This window comes from Gobio gobio (genome assembly GCF_949357685.1).
Source record: "Gobio gobio genome assembly, chromosome: 7".
In the NCBI taxonomy this organism is placed as follows: domain Eukaryota; kingdom Metazoa; phylum Chordata; class Actinopteri; order Cypriniformes; family Gobionidae; genus Gobio; species Gobio gobio.
In genome coordinates this window covers 35,569,998-35,584,091 of record NC_137103.1, presented here as the reverse complement: position 1 = coordinate 35,584,091, position 14,094 = coordinate 35,569,998, and the positions used below count along the sequence as shown (strand labels likewise).

At 38.9% G+C, this 14,094-nt stretch overlaps 1 protein-coding gene across 1 annotated transcript in view; it reads right to left on the bottom strand.

Moving 5' to 3' along the window:
• Window positions 1-10,848: 10,848 nt before the first annotated feature.
• plekhm3 (pleckstrin homology domain containing, family M, member 3) overlaps window positions 10,849-14,094 on the bottom strand; it is a 50,152-nt gene continuing 46,906 nt past the window's right edge. The window contains exons 8-9 of the mRNA XM_079821459.1: window positions 12,029-13,780; window positions 10,849-11,813 (exon numbers count right to left, since the gene is read on the bottom strand). Coding sequence (XP_079677585.1) covers window positions 13,609-13,780 — 172 coding nt within the window. The 3' untranslated portion in view covers window positions 10,849-11,813; window positions 12,029-13,608. The remainder of the gene's footprint in view (window positions 11,814-12,028; window positions 13,781-14,094) is intronic.

The window sequence follows — 14,094 nt, the reverse complement described above, 5'->3', positions numbered from 1 at the left end:
CTGACACACATTCATCAGTGTGAAAAGAACTGTCCCATCTATCTATCTATCTATCTATCTATCTATCTATCTATCTATCTATCTATCTATCTATCTATCTATCTATCTATCTATCTATCTATCTATCTATCTATCTATCTATCTATCTATCTATCTATCTATCTATCTATCTATCTATCTATCTATCTATCTGTGGTTTTGGTATAACAGGTGTCATTTCATGAAATAGAGTTTTTAATCACTTAATGAGTCGTTAATTATTACATGGTATCCACCCTAAATTGAATAGAAAATGTGATACATACGAACAATGGCTTAACAGATCAACACAATGAAAATTTATGTTAGTCAAAAATACCAGTAAGATGCCATACTCCTCTAACCATAATGAGGATGTTTAAATTAGTCATTGGAAATTTAGGGGGATGTGAATGGCTCTGGCGAGTGTGTGTTTGTGAGTGTGTGTGCGTGTGTTTGACTATGAAAAGGCCTTGAGTCTCTTGTGCAAGTGTATCCTGTATTACGTTTGTGTTTACCCTCTGGGCCCATTCAGGACAGATGGAGCTGTGCAAACACTCAGATAATGACTCCTAACGCAAGCTTAATCACTCACGCCTCAACGAGACAAAGAAAGCAACAGAGGAACACCTCGCCAAACTGATACTCTGCTGGTGAACAGATAGTGTGCACTATGATGCCATCTCTAGGTCAGAGTTCATTTGTGATGTTATGAATTATCAACCAAAATAATAAAATCGGAATAAATTGAGGTTTTTGTCCTGTTTTGTGGTGAAGCACTGAACATACAGTACATCTGGAAATCTTTATGACTTCATAGTTGCATGATTCTGTGAATGATTTGGACACTTTTCCCATACTTGGTATGGTATTTGAAATTAAATTTCAAACTATCAAATTAAAACTATTAAATTGTGTGCCGTAATTTAAATGAAGTAAAATATAAATATTACATGGAAAAACGTAAAAAAAAAAATGTTTCTGCCTTGGCAGCTAACTGACATAATTTGAATACATTTGAATTGAAGTACTCAAATTACTAAAACTCAAATCAAAATAAATTAAAATTAAATAAAAAAATATTTAAAAAACGAATGACAAAAGCACATATAATTAAAATAAAAATATATAAAGTTAATTCAAAATTAAATTATACTAGTGATATATGTGTTATAATAGTGAACTATTTATTAAATTATAATAGTGAAATAATTATTATAATATTGTATAAATAATACTAAAATAACACAATCAGCCACACTCAGAAATGTATGAATAGCATTGCATAAATAAAATATCAAACCAAGTGGCATTTATTTGAAAGACCGCACAAACACACTTTCCAAGCAAAATATTCACCAAAAAAAAGTGTATAAATGAATAGATATACAATTCAAAATTAAGACACTGAACACTTTCTGACCACAGTGGATTGAGTTCATTGAAATTGTGTTGAATTTGACTTGCGTGAACTTGAGGGGAAAATATGACATCATACATCCTCTAGAAATCACTTTGGGAACAGGTTAAATATCATTGCAAAAATGGCTCAGAAATGACTACTGAGGGCAACTGTACAGAATAGTATATAATACTGGTAAAAGTACAGTAAAATGATGCTATTTTAAGAGAAAAATGTGACCAACTATTGCCCATTTCCTGCACGTCTTCATTGGCGCTATTCAAACTCCTCCATGCACTTACTCAGACAGGAAGCATGTTTTGGAATTCTTCACATAAGTCTCTCTCTCTCTCTCTCTCTCTCTCTCTCTCTCTCTCTCTCTCTCTCTCTCTCTCTCTCTCTCTCTCTCTCTCTCTCTCTCTCTCTCTCTCTCTCTCTCTCTCTCTCTCTCTCTCATTGTTGATTCAGTATTCTGTAATCTCACAGCTTTCTATAAGTCCAAAGTTCTCACAGGGTGTGTGCCAGTATACGTGTGTGTTTAAAAGTGCAAGTGACCAATCCGCCTGCTCCGTCAGGTATTTCTAATGCTCGATTAACACTTAGATGACATCAGCTCACAGAAAGTCTGAGAGGACGAGAGTAAACAGAACTCTACATGCCACAGACTTGCTTAGGGAATCAATCATTGAGACAGACGCAGCCACAAATGGCAGCGTACATTGTTTTCCATGTAACGCTCGAGATGTTTGATTGTGTCTTAAATGCTATGGCAACCAAATCAATCTTGCCAGCCATTTGTGCACCTGTTTCATAGGTTACCTACGAACTTTGTCACACATTAACTACATAACCCCACCTTAAGGAGTCAACCGACTTCCTTTCAATATAGTGTGTCCATGATAGTCGCCTTGCAAGGAAAATTGCTAGTATACAGTCTTGTATCAAAAGGACTTTGCTAGTCTGTTGAATAGCGATATGGGGAGGAAATATAACCTGATAAAAATCAGTCTCAGTTATGCTCTAGATAAGACAGGCTTGGATTTACTTTGGTTGAGCTGTAGAGCAATGTCAGATGATGTTTGATGAGGTGTGGTGCTCACTAGCCCTCTGTTGTGTTTCGTGATGTCTCGTGGACATGAAAACATCCCATGGTGGTTGGCTTTTCCTCTTTTTTCTCTTATCCACTCCCTCTTCCCTTTCTTTACATGCCTGAGCATGTGTTTGGGCACATGCTTTTATCTGATACTCGACTCTCTATGTCTGTGTGGATGGACAATTCATACAACGACAACATGATGCAATCTTTCCAAATTGATCTCATCTTAATTGGCTTTTCTGTCTCTGTCAAGAGAAGATTATATGATATGGGATGCGGTTGTTGTATTTAGGAGATGATAGGATATGTAATTCAAATAGCTTTTGTCCATTTAACAACAGGATGATGTAACGCAGTACCAGTGTAAAACTGCAGCAGTCAAAATAAAAATAAAAAAAGATCTTTACAAAAGATATTTATAGCATTTATTATTGAAGAATAGATATTTAGACTATCATTTGAAAGTTTGGAGATTTGTACTATACTATATATATAAAAAAAAAACTAAACTAAACAATACTTTTATTCAGCAAGTATTGATCAAAAGTGACAGCAAAGACTTACATTGTTACAAGGTATTTCTGTTTCTTGAGCACCAAATCATATTTATCAGGATGATTTATCAAGGATCATGTGACACTGAAGACTGGAGTGATGCTGAAAATTCAGCTTTGTCATCACAGGAATGAAATATATTTAAATAGAAAACTGTTATTTTAAATTGTAATAATATTTCACAGTGTTTTATTGTATTTTTAACATAAATTCATCATTGGTGAGCATAAGAATCTTCTTCAAATTATGATTATTTAAAAAATTTAAATTTAAAATAAATGGGGCTTGTTCGATATTTTATCAAATGCTTAGACATACATTTTCATTTGTGGCTTTAATATATATTTGGGCCCCTGTATGTACTACCAATGTACTGTTTTGTGTATTTATATATCATAAAACGAAATCATATGAGGTATAGAATATAGCTTGCTTTCTAAACATCAATATTTAAGGGCAAAGTGTGTGTAACATCCCTATGCATGAGAAGATCCCAAACAAATGAGCCCTGAAAAAGCAGAACCCAGCTGATGTCGAGGAGTGTTAGCGCTCAGTTGTCCCGTGTGTTTAAGTGGCAGGTGGACGTTAGGAAACCAGGGGGTTGAAGCAGACATTCTAACCCCTTTTACACGAGAACCGGACCCTGGCGCTCCATCCCATGTCACTATTGTCTCCACCCCTCCTGCCTCCATTCTGCCATCGTCTTTTTCTCCTTAAACCGCCCTTTTGTTGTCTTTTTCTGATGGCATTTCTGGCCCCTTGTTGTCAGAGTCCTAAATGAGTCTTGACTGGCCTGTGGGCCACTGGAGAAGCACAAAGGAGAGCGTTCCCCTCGCTACAGTGGAGCCATTGTGGCTTTCAACAATGCACTAATTGGCGACGACAATTAAGCACGACCAACACTCAGGTTCAATTTGCCCACTCCTCAATACAAATCACAGGCAAATGAGTCAGACCGTGCACAAACAGCTCACACACACATTCACACGGTCCTGCTAAAATAACAGCTATTCTCATAAGCAGAGCGCAACTACCAAATATACGCTCCCACCCCTTCAGCGAGTTCATGTTAGCTGTGAAGGGAAATACTGCAGGAGACTCATACTGTGAGGAGGGCGAAACAAGAACAGGCTGTTTAGCTTGTCCAGACGGATTGGGAATTTCACAAAAGCTATTTTGTTTTCAGTGATTTAATGCAGTATGATTTTTATTTTGATGTAAAAAGATTTGATCAAAATTCTGCTTTGATACTTAATAAACATGGTATCTAATGTGTTTGTTTCTTTTAGGCACAACTTCAGCATAATTCATCTATTGTTCTGTGTGTGGAAAAACCCCCCACAGCATATCCCAAAAACATCCTCTTGACACGAAAAAATCTTCACCGTTCCAAAAAAAGGACGCGACAAGTCCAGATATGTGTGAAAACACCCATCTTAAAGGCATCTTCAGCATTGAGCTGTCACACATTAAGACCGTAATGGAGTCTGGGATCAGCAGGACGCCTCGATTTTAAGCCGAGGCTCGAAAACCGGCTTTAAGAGTTAGCGAACAAGCACATTCTCACAAAAACACACACAAAGGAGGAGAGACTTGGCATGTTCCGGCCCATCGGCAGTGGTTGGATCCTCGTGGATTATTCTCTGTCAGAGAAAGGCTTTAGAGCTCTCTAAGGCCAGGACAAATTACTGTTCTCTTTCAAGAGAAGGAAAAAAAAAGCAGGGGAGGAGGAAAAAACATGAGGGAAGTGTTGAAAAAGTAAACCGAGGAGGAAGCGTCTGGGGTGGCCGGCCATTAGCTTAACCGAGACATCACTCAGACAAGAATTGGGAAAGGTTTGCGAAACTATATTAAACAAGCCTGGTTCTTTTTTTCCTGCACATGTAAGGTGATGAAAGTGAATATATAGAATAGGAGGGAAAAAAATCACACAGGTGTTTATGGTGACTACATGGAAGTACAGTTTATATTTTTTTATATTCAAATATGTATGTATGCATGTGTATTACTATCATCATAGTATAGTATGTATACGCACAGTGCCCTCCACTAATATTGACACACCCTTGGTAAATATGAGCAAAGGCGGCTTTGAAAATAAATCTGCATTTTTTTATCCTTTGGATCTTTCATTAAAAAAATGCACAAAATTCTAACCTTTCATTGAAGTGAAACATTTGGAACATTTATGAAATAAATGTTTTTCTTTAGTTCATGTTGGCCACAATTATTGGCACATTGCAATGTCCTTTTGCCAAGATAACAGCTCTGACTTTGGAGAACACCTGACAAGAGATTAGATCCCATCCCTCCATTCAGAATCTCTCCAAATCCGTCAGATTAGCTCTTCACTTCAGTTCACCCCACTCATTTTCTATAGGGTTCAGATCAGGAAACTGGATGGTAACGGCAGAAGCTTCATTTTGTGCTCAGTGACACATTTTTGTGTTGATTTTTATGTTTTTTTTGGATCATTGTTCTGATGGAAGATCCAGCCACGGCCCATTATACGATTTCTAGCAGAGGCCTTCAGGTTTTGATGTTTTATCTGTTGGTATTTGCTAGAATCCACGATACCATGTATCTGAACAAGATGTCCAGGACCTCCAGCAAAAAAATAGGCCCTCAACATTAAAGATCCAGCAGTATATTTAACCGTGGACATAGGTTACTTTTTATTCATGTTTGCACCAAACCCATCTTTTTTTAGTTTCATCTGACCATAGAACCAGGTTTCTTTTGAAGTTCCAGTTGTGTCTGACAACTGAATATGCTGGAGTTTGTTTTCAGATGAGCGAGGAGGACTTTTCATGAAACCCAAACAACTAGTGGGGATTTAGGTTCTTTTTTATATATTTTTTTAGGCTTTCTGACCCCAATACTCAACGAATCCCTGCAATTCTTCATCTGTGATCCTTGGAGAATCTTTGGCCACTCAAACTTTCCTCCCTCCTTGCCGTGCATTAGGACGATATAGACACACATCCTCTTCCAGGCAGAGTTGTAACATCTTTAGTTGATTGTAACTTCTTAATTATTATCCTGAAGGTGGAAATGGGGATTTTCAATGCTTATATTATTTTACAACAATCATTTGCTGCATATCAGAACTATATTCTTTGGTTTTACTCATTGTGATGGACAATTAAGGGAATTTGTTTCCTCATACAGTGCATCCGGAAAGTATTCACAGCGCTTCACTTTTTCCTCATTTTGTTATGTTACAGCCTTTTCCCAAAATTAATTAAATTCATTATTTTCCTCAAAATTCTACAAACAATACCCCATAATGACAACGTGAAAGTTTCTTTGAAATTTTAGCAAATTTATTAAAAAAAACATGTACATAAGTATTCACAGCCTTTGCTCAATACTTTGTTGAAGCACCTTTGGCATCAATTACAGCTTCAAGTCTTTTTGAGTATGATGCTATAAACTTGGCACATCTATTTTTCTCCCATTCTTCTATGCAGGACCTCTCAAGCTTCATCAGGTTGGATGGGGAGTGTCTGTGCACAGCCATTTTCAGATCTCTCCAGAGATGTTCAATCTGGTTCAAGTCTGGACTCTGGCTGGGCCACTCAAGGACATTCACAGAGTTGTCCCACAGCCACTTATCTTGGCTGTGTGCTTAGGGTCGTTGTCCTGTTGGAAGATGAACCTTTGCCCCCGTCTGAGGTCCAGAGTGCTCGGGAGCAGGTTTTCATCAAGGATATCTCTGAACATTGCTGCATTCAACTTTCCCTTGATCCTGATTAGTCTCCCAGTTCCTGCCACTGAAAAACATCCCCACAGCATGATGCTGCCATCACCATGCTTCACTGTAGGGATGGTATTGGCCAGATGAAGAGCGGTGCCTGGTTTCCTCCAGACATGAAGCTTGCCATTCGGGCCAAAGTGTTTAATCTTTGTTTCATCAGACCAGAGAATTTTGTTTCTCATGGTCTGAGAGTCCTTCAGGCGGGCTGTCATGTTACTGAGGAGTGGCTTCCCGTCTGGCCACTGTACCATACAGGCCTGATTGGTGGAGTGCTGCAGAGATGGTTGTTCTTCTAGAAGATTCTCCTCTCTCCACAGAGGAACGTTGGAGTTCTGTCAGAGTGACCATTGGGTTCTTTGTCAACTCCCTGAAGTCCTGGTGGTTCCAAACTTAATCCATTTATGGATGATGGAGGCCACTGTGCTCATTGGGACCTTCAATGCTGCAGAAAATGTTTCTGTACCCTTCCCCAGATCTGTGCCTCGATACAATCCTGTCTCGGAGGTCTACAGACAATTCCTTGGACTTCTTGGCTTAGTTTGTGCTCAGACAATGCACTGTTAACTGTGGGACCTTATATAGACAGGGGTGTGCCTTTCCAAATCATATCCAATTAACTGAATTTACCACAGGTGGATGATCAATGGAAACAGGATACACTTGAGCTCAATTTTGAGGATCATGGTAAATGCTGTGAATACTTATGTACATGTGATTTTTTTGTTTTTTATTTTTAATAAATTTGCAAAGATTTTAAACAAACTTCTTTCACATTGTTATTATGGGGTATTGTTTGTAGGATTTTGAGGAAAATAATGAATTGAATCCATTTTGGAATAAGGCTGTAACACAACAAAATGTGGAAAAAGTGAAGCACTGTGAATACTTTCCGGATGCGGGTTTCCGCCACAGAATAAAACATTTTAAAAGATAATTGCTACTTTTTATCTTGCAATTGCGAGTTTATATCGCGCAATTCTGACTTTATAACTCGCAATTCTGAAAATTTCTCAAAATAGTGAGATATAAATTGGCAACTGCGAGTTATAAAGTCCAATTCTGAGGGGGGAAAAGACTGAATTGCGAGTTTATATCTCACTATTTTGACTTTATAACTCACAATTTCAACTTTATATCATGCAATTCTGACTTTATAACTCGCAATTGCGACTTTAAATCACGCAATTCTGAGATAAAAAGTAAGAATTGCGAGATGTAATACCGCAATTGCGAGAAAAAAAGTCAGAATTTTGAGATGGAAAGTCGCAATTACCTTTTTTATATTTTGGCGGAAACAAGCTTCCATAGTTACCGCACCTCAAAACATGATTCAGATGTGGTATTTCAAGACATTGGTCAGGTTTTGTCCTTAAAATGCTCTTGTGACAATATTTTAGTTTAGAGCTAGACACAATATTTTAGTTTAGAACTAGTAACTGAGGCTTTTGATAGCAATTGATAGACTTATGCAGTTATTAATGCAGTGAGTTATGAGAGAGAGCGAGAGAGAGAGAGAGAGAGAGAGAGAGAGAGAGAGAGAGAGAGAGAGAGAGAGAGAGAGAGAGAGAGAGAGAGAGAGAGAGAGAGAGAGAGAGAGAGAGAGAGAGGGAGAGCTTATGTGAATTACCTCAGTCTGTGCATCTCTTTTAACAGTGTTCGGCTAAAGGATCTACTAATACGAAACGGTAAAAACCGCGCCTTTATTACCTTGCTAGTGAGAAATGGTTCTTTTTGGGGTACATTTGAAATAACTGAATATCATTTGATGTACTCATATGGACCTGTAATACGGCCAAGACCTGCCTGGAACTACTTTAGCGGAGCGTTTCTCTGAAAATATTTGCACACCTTAGAACATCCGTCAAGCAATCAGATTCAAGCATTCAACAGCCCTGTAATGTACACTCACCTAAAGGATTATTAGGAACACCATACTAATACTGTGTTTGACCCCCTTTCGCCTTCAGAACTGCCTTAATTCTACGTGGCATTGATTCAACAAGGTGCTGAAAGCATTCTTTAGAAATGTTGGCCCATATTGATAGGATAGCATCTTGCAGTTGATGGAGATTTGTGGGATGCACATCCAGGGCACGAAGCTCACGTTCCACCACATCCCAAAGATGCTCTATTGGGTTGAGATCTGGTGACTGTGGGGGCCATTTTAGTACAGTGAACTCATTGTCATGTTCAAGAAACCAATTTGAAATGATTCGAGCTTTGTGATATGGTGCATTATCCTGCTGGAAGCAGCCATCAGAGGATGGGTACATGGTGGTCATAAAGGGATGGACATGGTCAGAAACAATGCTCAGGTAGGCCGTGGCATTTAAACGATGCCCAATTGGCACTAAGGGGCCTAAAGTGTGCCAAGAAAACATCCCCCACACCATTACACCACCACCACCAGCCTGCACAGTGGTAACAAGGCATGATGGATCCATGTTCTCATTCTGTTTACGCCAAATTCTGACTCTACCATCTGAATGTCTCAACAGAAATCGAGACTCATCAGACCAGGCAACATTTTTCGAGTCTTCAACTGTCCAATTTTGGTGAGCTTGTGCCAATAGTCGCCTCTTTTTCCTATTTGTAGTGGAGATGAGTGGTACCCGGTGAGGTCTTCTGCTGTTGAAGCCCATCCGCCTCAAGGTTGTGCGTGTTGTGGCTTCACAAATGCTTTGCTGCACACCTCGGCTGTAACGAGTGGTTATTTCAGTCAAAGTTGCTCTTCTATCAGCTTGAATCAGTCGGCCCATTCTCCTCTGACCTCTAGCATCAACAAGGCATTTTCGCCCACAGGACTGCCGCATACTGGATGTTTTTCCCTTTTCACACCATTCTTTGTAAACCCTAGAAATGGTTGTGCGTGAAAATCCCAGTAACTGAGCAGATTGTGAAATACTCAGACCGACCCGTCTGGCACCAACAACCATGCCACGCTCAAAATTGCTTAAATCACCTTTCTTTCCCATTTTGACATTCAGTTTGGAGTTCAGGAGATTGTCTTGACCAGGACCACACCCCTAAATGCATTGAAGCAACTGCCATGTGATTGGTTGATTAGATAATTGCATTAATGAGAAATTGAACAGGTGTTCCTAAAAATCCTTTAGGTGAGTGTATGTGTGTGTATATATATATATATATATATATATATATATATATATATATATATATATATATATATATATATATATATATATATAATATCATTAATTTGAAATTTAAATAAATTAAATCATATACAATGAATTTGCAAAAATAAAATATAAACAGCAGGGCTAAACAATGAGGATTATTTAACTTTCAGATTTTAAACCACAAAATTGTCCATTTCTGTATTAGCTAGATATACTTAATTTTTTTTAAATTTTATATATTTAATAACACACTTTTGCTGGAAAACAAAGCACAGAATACAAACATCACTGATTAGGTTGTAGTTTTCAACACATACTCAAGCTTTCAAGACTATCAAAAGTAATTTTTCAGTCAACTGGTCCGAAACTCACTCACACTGGCCCTGGGCCAGCAGACCATCCTTTTTGTTGAGCCCTGGTAAGGTTGGACAAATATTTACATATATGCACTCAATGCCTTAAGAATAAAGAAAATACATCCATGGTAACAGTTCTCAATAGAATCATTATATCACTAGACTGTATTTCAAATGTTTATACGTCGGTATCACTGTGCAAAAAAATTAGAAGCCTCATGCTGTGGTCTCTAACAGGTCCAGTGGTTGTTGGTACAACTCCAGACAGAACCAGATACAAGCATGTGGCTTTTAATTTGGGATTAGCTCGTGAGTCAGTGCTTGGACCCACTCCGGTGCACCAGGACCCAAAAGGGAACACCACAACCACAGCCACGGCTATGATGCATTTGTTCCACGGCTGCCACTTTGGATTCTGACCAGGAAACTAATCTGTGCAGGATTGAAATTACTTTGCAAAATCCTAAAAGTCAATTTAGATGACGACATTAGTGTTGAAGCATAAAAAGAGCACAATGTGTTAAGTAATTTTCTTTATTGGCAACAGTGGTAAAAAAAAAGGTTAAGGAAAAAAAGAGAAAACTGGAAGGAACCCGCTCCAGTACTGAAACACAAATATTTGTAGTTGCAAGAGGTTGTCTGTAATGGAGAGTTTACAGAATACAAGAAAGCACAGGGAAAATCCGGAAAATGATACAAAAATTGCAGTGAAGTTTATAAATACAATAAATACTTCTGAAACAAAACTGACATGTAAATATACAACTGAGAACAAGATGACGCCAAAAAAAACCTTCCATTACACCTTCAACAAACATGAAAATGAAAGACCAATTTGGTGTACTGAAGGAAAAAAAGATATTCACCAAGTACATCCACTGAGTTCCCTTTTTGTTTGTCCTATTATTCAGTGTGTTAAGAATCCCTGATTTTAAAGAACAGTACGAATAAAGCAATGTAACATAATACATCAACCGATTTCAAATACACCATTACATCTTACAGTATCAAGTAAAACATGGTGCATTAAGCTCAGTTCAAGTTTAAAATGGTGAAATGACAAGATCTCTCATGGGAAAACAAGAGACCGCCAGATTTTGGGAAGATTACTTTTTTTCTTAGTAAGATAAGTAAAGGTCTTCGCCTTCAAATACCAAAACGATTAAGTGATTACATTACGATATATTCTTTAGCCTGGTATTCTGATTAGATTAAATACTGAAACATTATTTGATTGACTATATCTTGCAAATCGAAGAACATCAACAGGCCGATGCATTGGCTTTCAATTTAAGGCAGGCAAACACACACAGATTCAACAAATACAACCAAATGTTCTAACACATTCATCCATCCATCATTTTACAGCACTCAATCACACACCAACCACACGTAAACTAAGACTGAATCCCATTTAAAAGTAAACTTCTTGGTGCAAAACAAGCTCATAAGCTCAAAACTTAAATATACACATTTTCTCTCTCTCACACACACACACACACACACACACACACACACACACACACACACACACACACACACACACACACACACACACACACACACACACACACACACACACACACACACACACACACACACACACACACACACACACACACACACACACACACACACACACACACACACACACACACACACACACACACACACACACACACACACACACACACACACACACACACACACACACACACACAAAATGTAACATGGTAGCAAATGAAATGTAAATTGACCTAGACCCATCTGAACGAGTTCAATAATGTCATATGCTGGGCGGGTAACAAATTAAAGATGGTTTGTCGTAATGTCAAACATCAAGCGTACAGCTCCAGTTTGAACATTTCACATTTGGTATGACCAGTAACTTGTGGCCGGTTTTTGAATGTGTAGGTAGTTCCAATGAGTTTATATCAGTAAAGCTAAATGTGATTTATAACAGTTTGCTGGTGAGGTGTCCAGGAAGAGAGACACTGCTCCTATCTCCTACTGTATGCTTATAGCAGAAAAAAACTGCAGAAATGACTAAAGAAATTGGGAAAATTAGATTTAAAGTGATTCTCGGGATTCAAGGGAACATTCTAAAATACCAGTCAGCTCGATACGTTCACAGCAGGGGTTGTCAGGCAAAAAGGGTCATTTTTGTATCGTCCACATATTGTCCAACTAGGTCTGGTCAAATAAGGCAGCGAAAGCAAAACAAGTGACTTTATTGCCAATTCTAAGTTCAAGTAGCAAGAACACAGTATGAGCGCAGAGAGGCAGCGTGGATCCAAAGCAGTCCACGGCGGGTTTGCTTTGCGTTTCTTGTTAAAAAGACGTACGAATGCTAAACAAAGCCCTGGAACTCTAGACTGTAATTTTGGGGCTTGGTGGCCGAGGGTAGTTTGTAATCATAGACCAGGCGGTTAGCAAGAACAACGTGGTTCAGCTGCTTATAGGCAGTGCCATTGAGTGTTGATAAACAGTCAAACTTTTCAAACTTCAGCTGGACGGGACGGGACACCAGCCCTAGTTCACATTACACAACTGGAACCTTCGGTGTAGTCCGCAAAGCTCAAAGCGTCACGGATTTAAGATGAAAACAGATATGGAAACATACTGTGACTGAAAGTGCTATTAACTTGTAATAAATAAAACACGTTGAAATGAAAACGCAATAATGAATACATGTTAAAACAGAAAAATAGATATTTTTGTTCGGAGGATGTCCATCTTCACGTTCAGCCGTCATGCGCTCTAGATCAAGGGTCTTCTGCATTGTAGGTTAACTACAGCGTGGAGGGAAACCGAATGGAGCGGCCAGACTGCCATCTTGCAGCGCTCATTTCCACCGAACCATTAATGGATTAGAAGCTCTATTTGTGTCCAGAAATTGGTTTGAATCATCGCTCTTGGATTGTGAGTCTGCCAAAAAGTGCATTATTTTACATCTGTCAGTGAGAGTGTGTTTATGTGCAAGTGTGTGAGCGTACTTTGCCTGTATTTGTCGGTTGGCCCTGGCTGTCATTTGGTAGATGAAAGGGAAGGGTAAATTGGTATCATTATGAAGCCTCTGCTCTTCGGGAGCTGAATTATTGTCTCTGTGCCCATCTCTCTCAGGTGAGGGAGGATGTAAAAAAAACAAAAACTCCTCTGTTTCTCGGTTTCCACGGAGCACTTCCACCGAAGGACCGCGGTATCTTGTCCTTCTTGGATACAGCAGCACTTGGACTTCATTAGTGCAGTGTGCTCGGCACCGCTCTCGAAAAACCGTCTCAGGTGTCCAGCTCAAAGCAGTCTAGAACTTCGTCATCAGGGCTGTCGTGAGGGCCGTGCCTCTTCCAGAATGAAGCCGGCTTCTTGTGCAGTTCTCTGCGGACGCATCGCGGGCACGGCTGCGCTCGCATCCGACACTCGGCGTGGAAGACGGCTCCGCAGCCCTCGCATCTGCAGTCAAAACACAGAAGAACGATGATACAAACATTCATTGATACTCAGTCCTACCCATGTCTCTGCCCCTGTCCGAATTTATACATTTATATATATATACACACAAGTTTGAGGTAAGATTTTTATTATTTATTATTATTCATCTCTTCCGTGAGCACTTAGCCTCATCTTAAATAAAAATAAAAAATTAAAAAATATATAAAAATCCCTCCCTATTCTAGCTATGCTACTCTAAGCAATGTCAAAAACTTAGCATTTCAGGCACTTTTTATGATTATTCGCTTCTTCATGACGGATCGCTTCCTGTATTC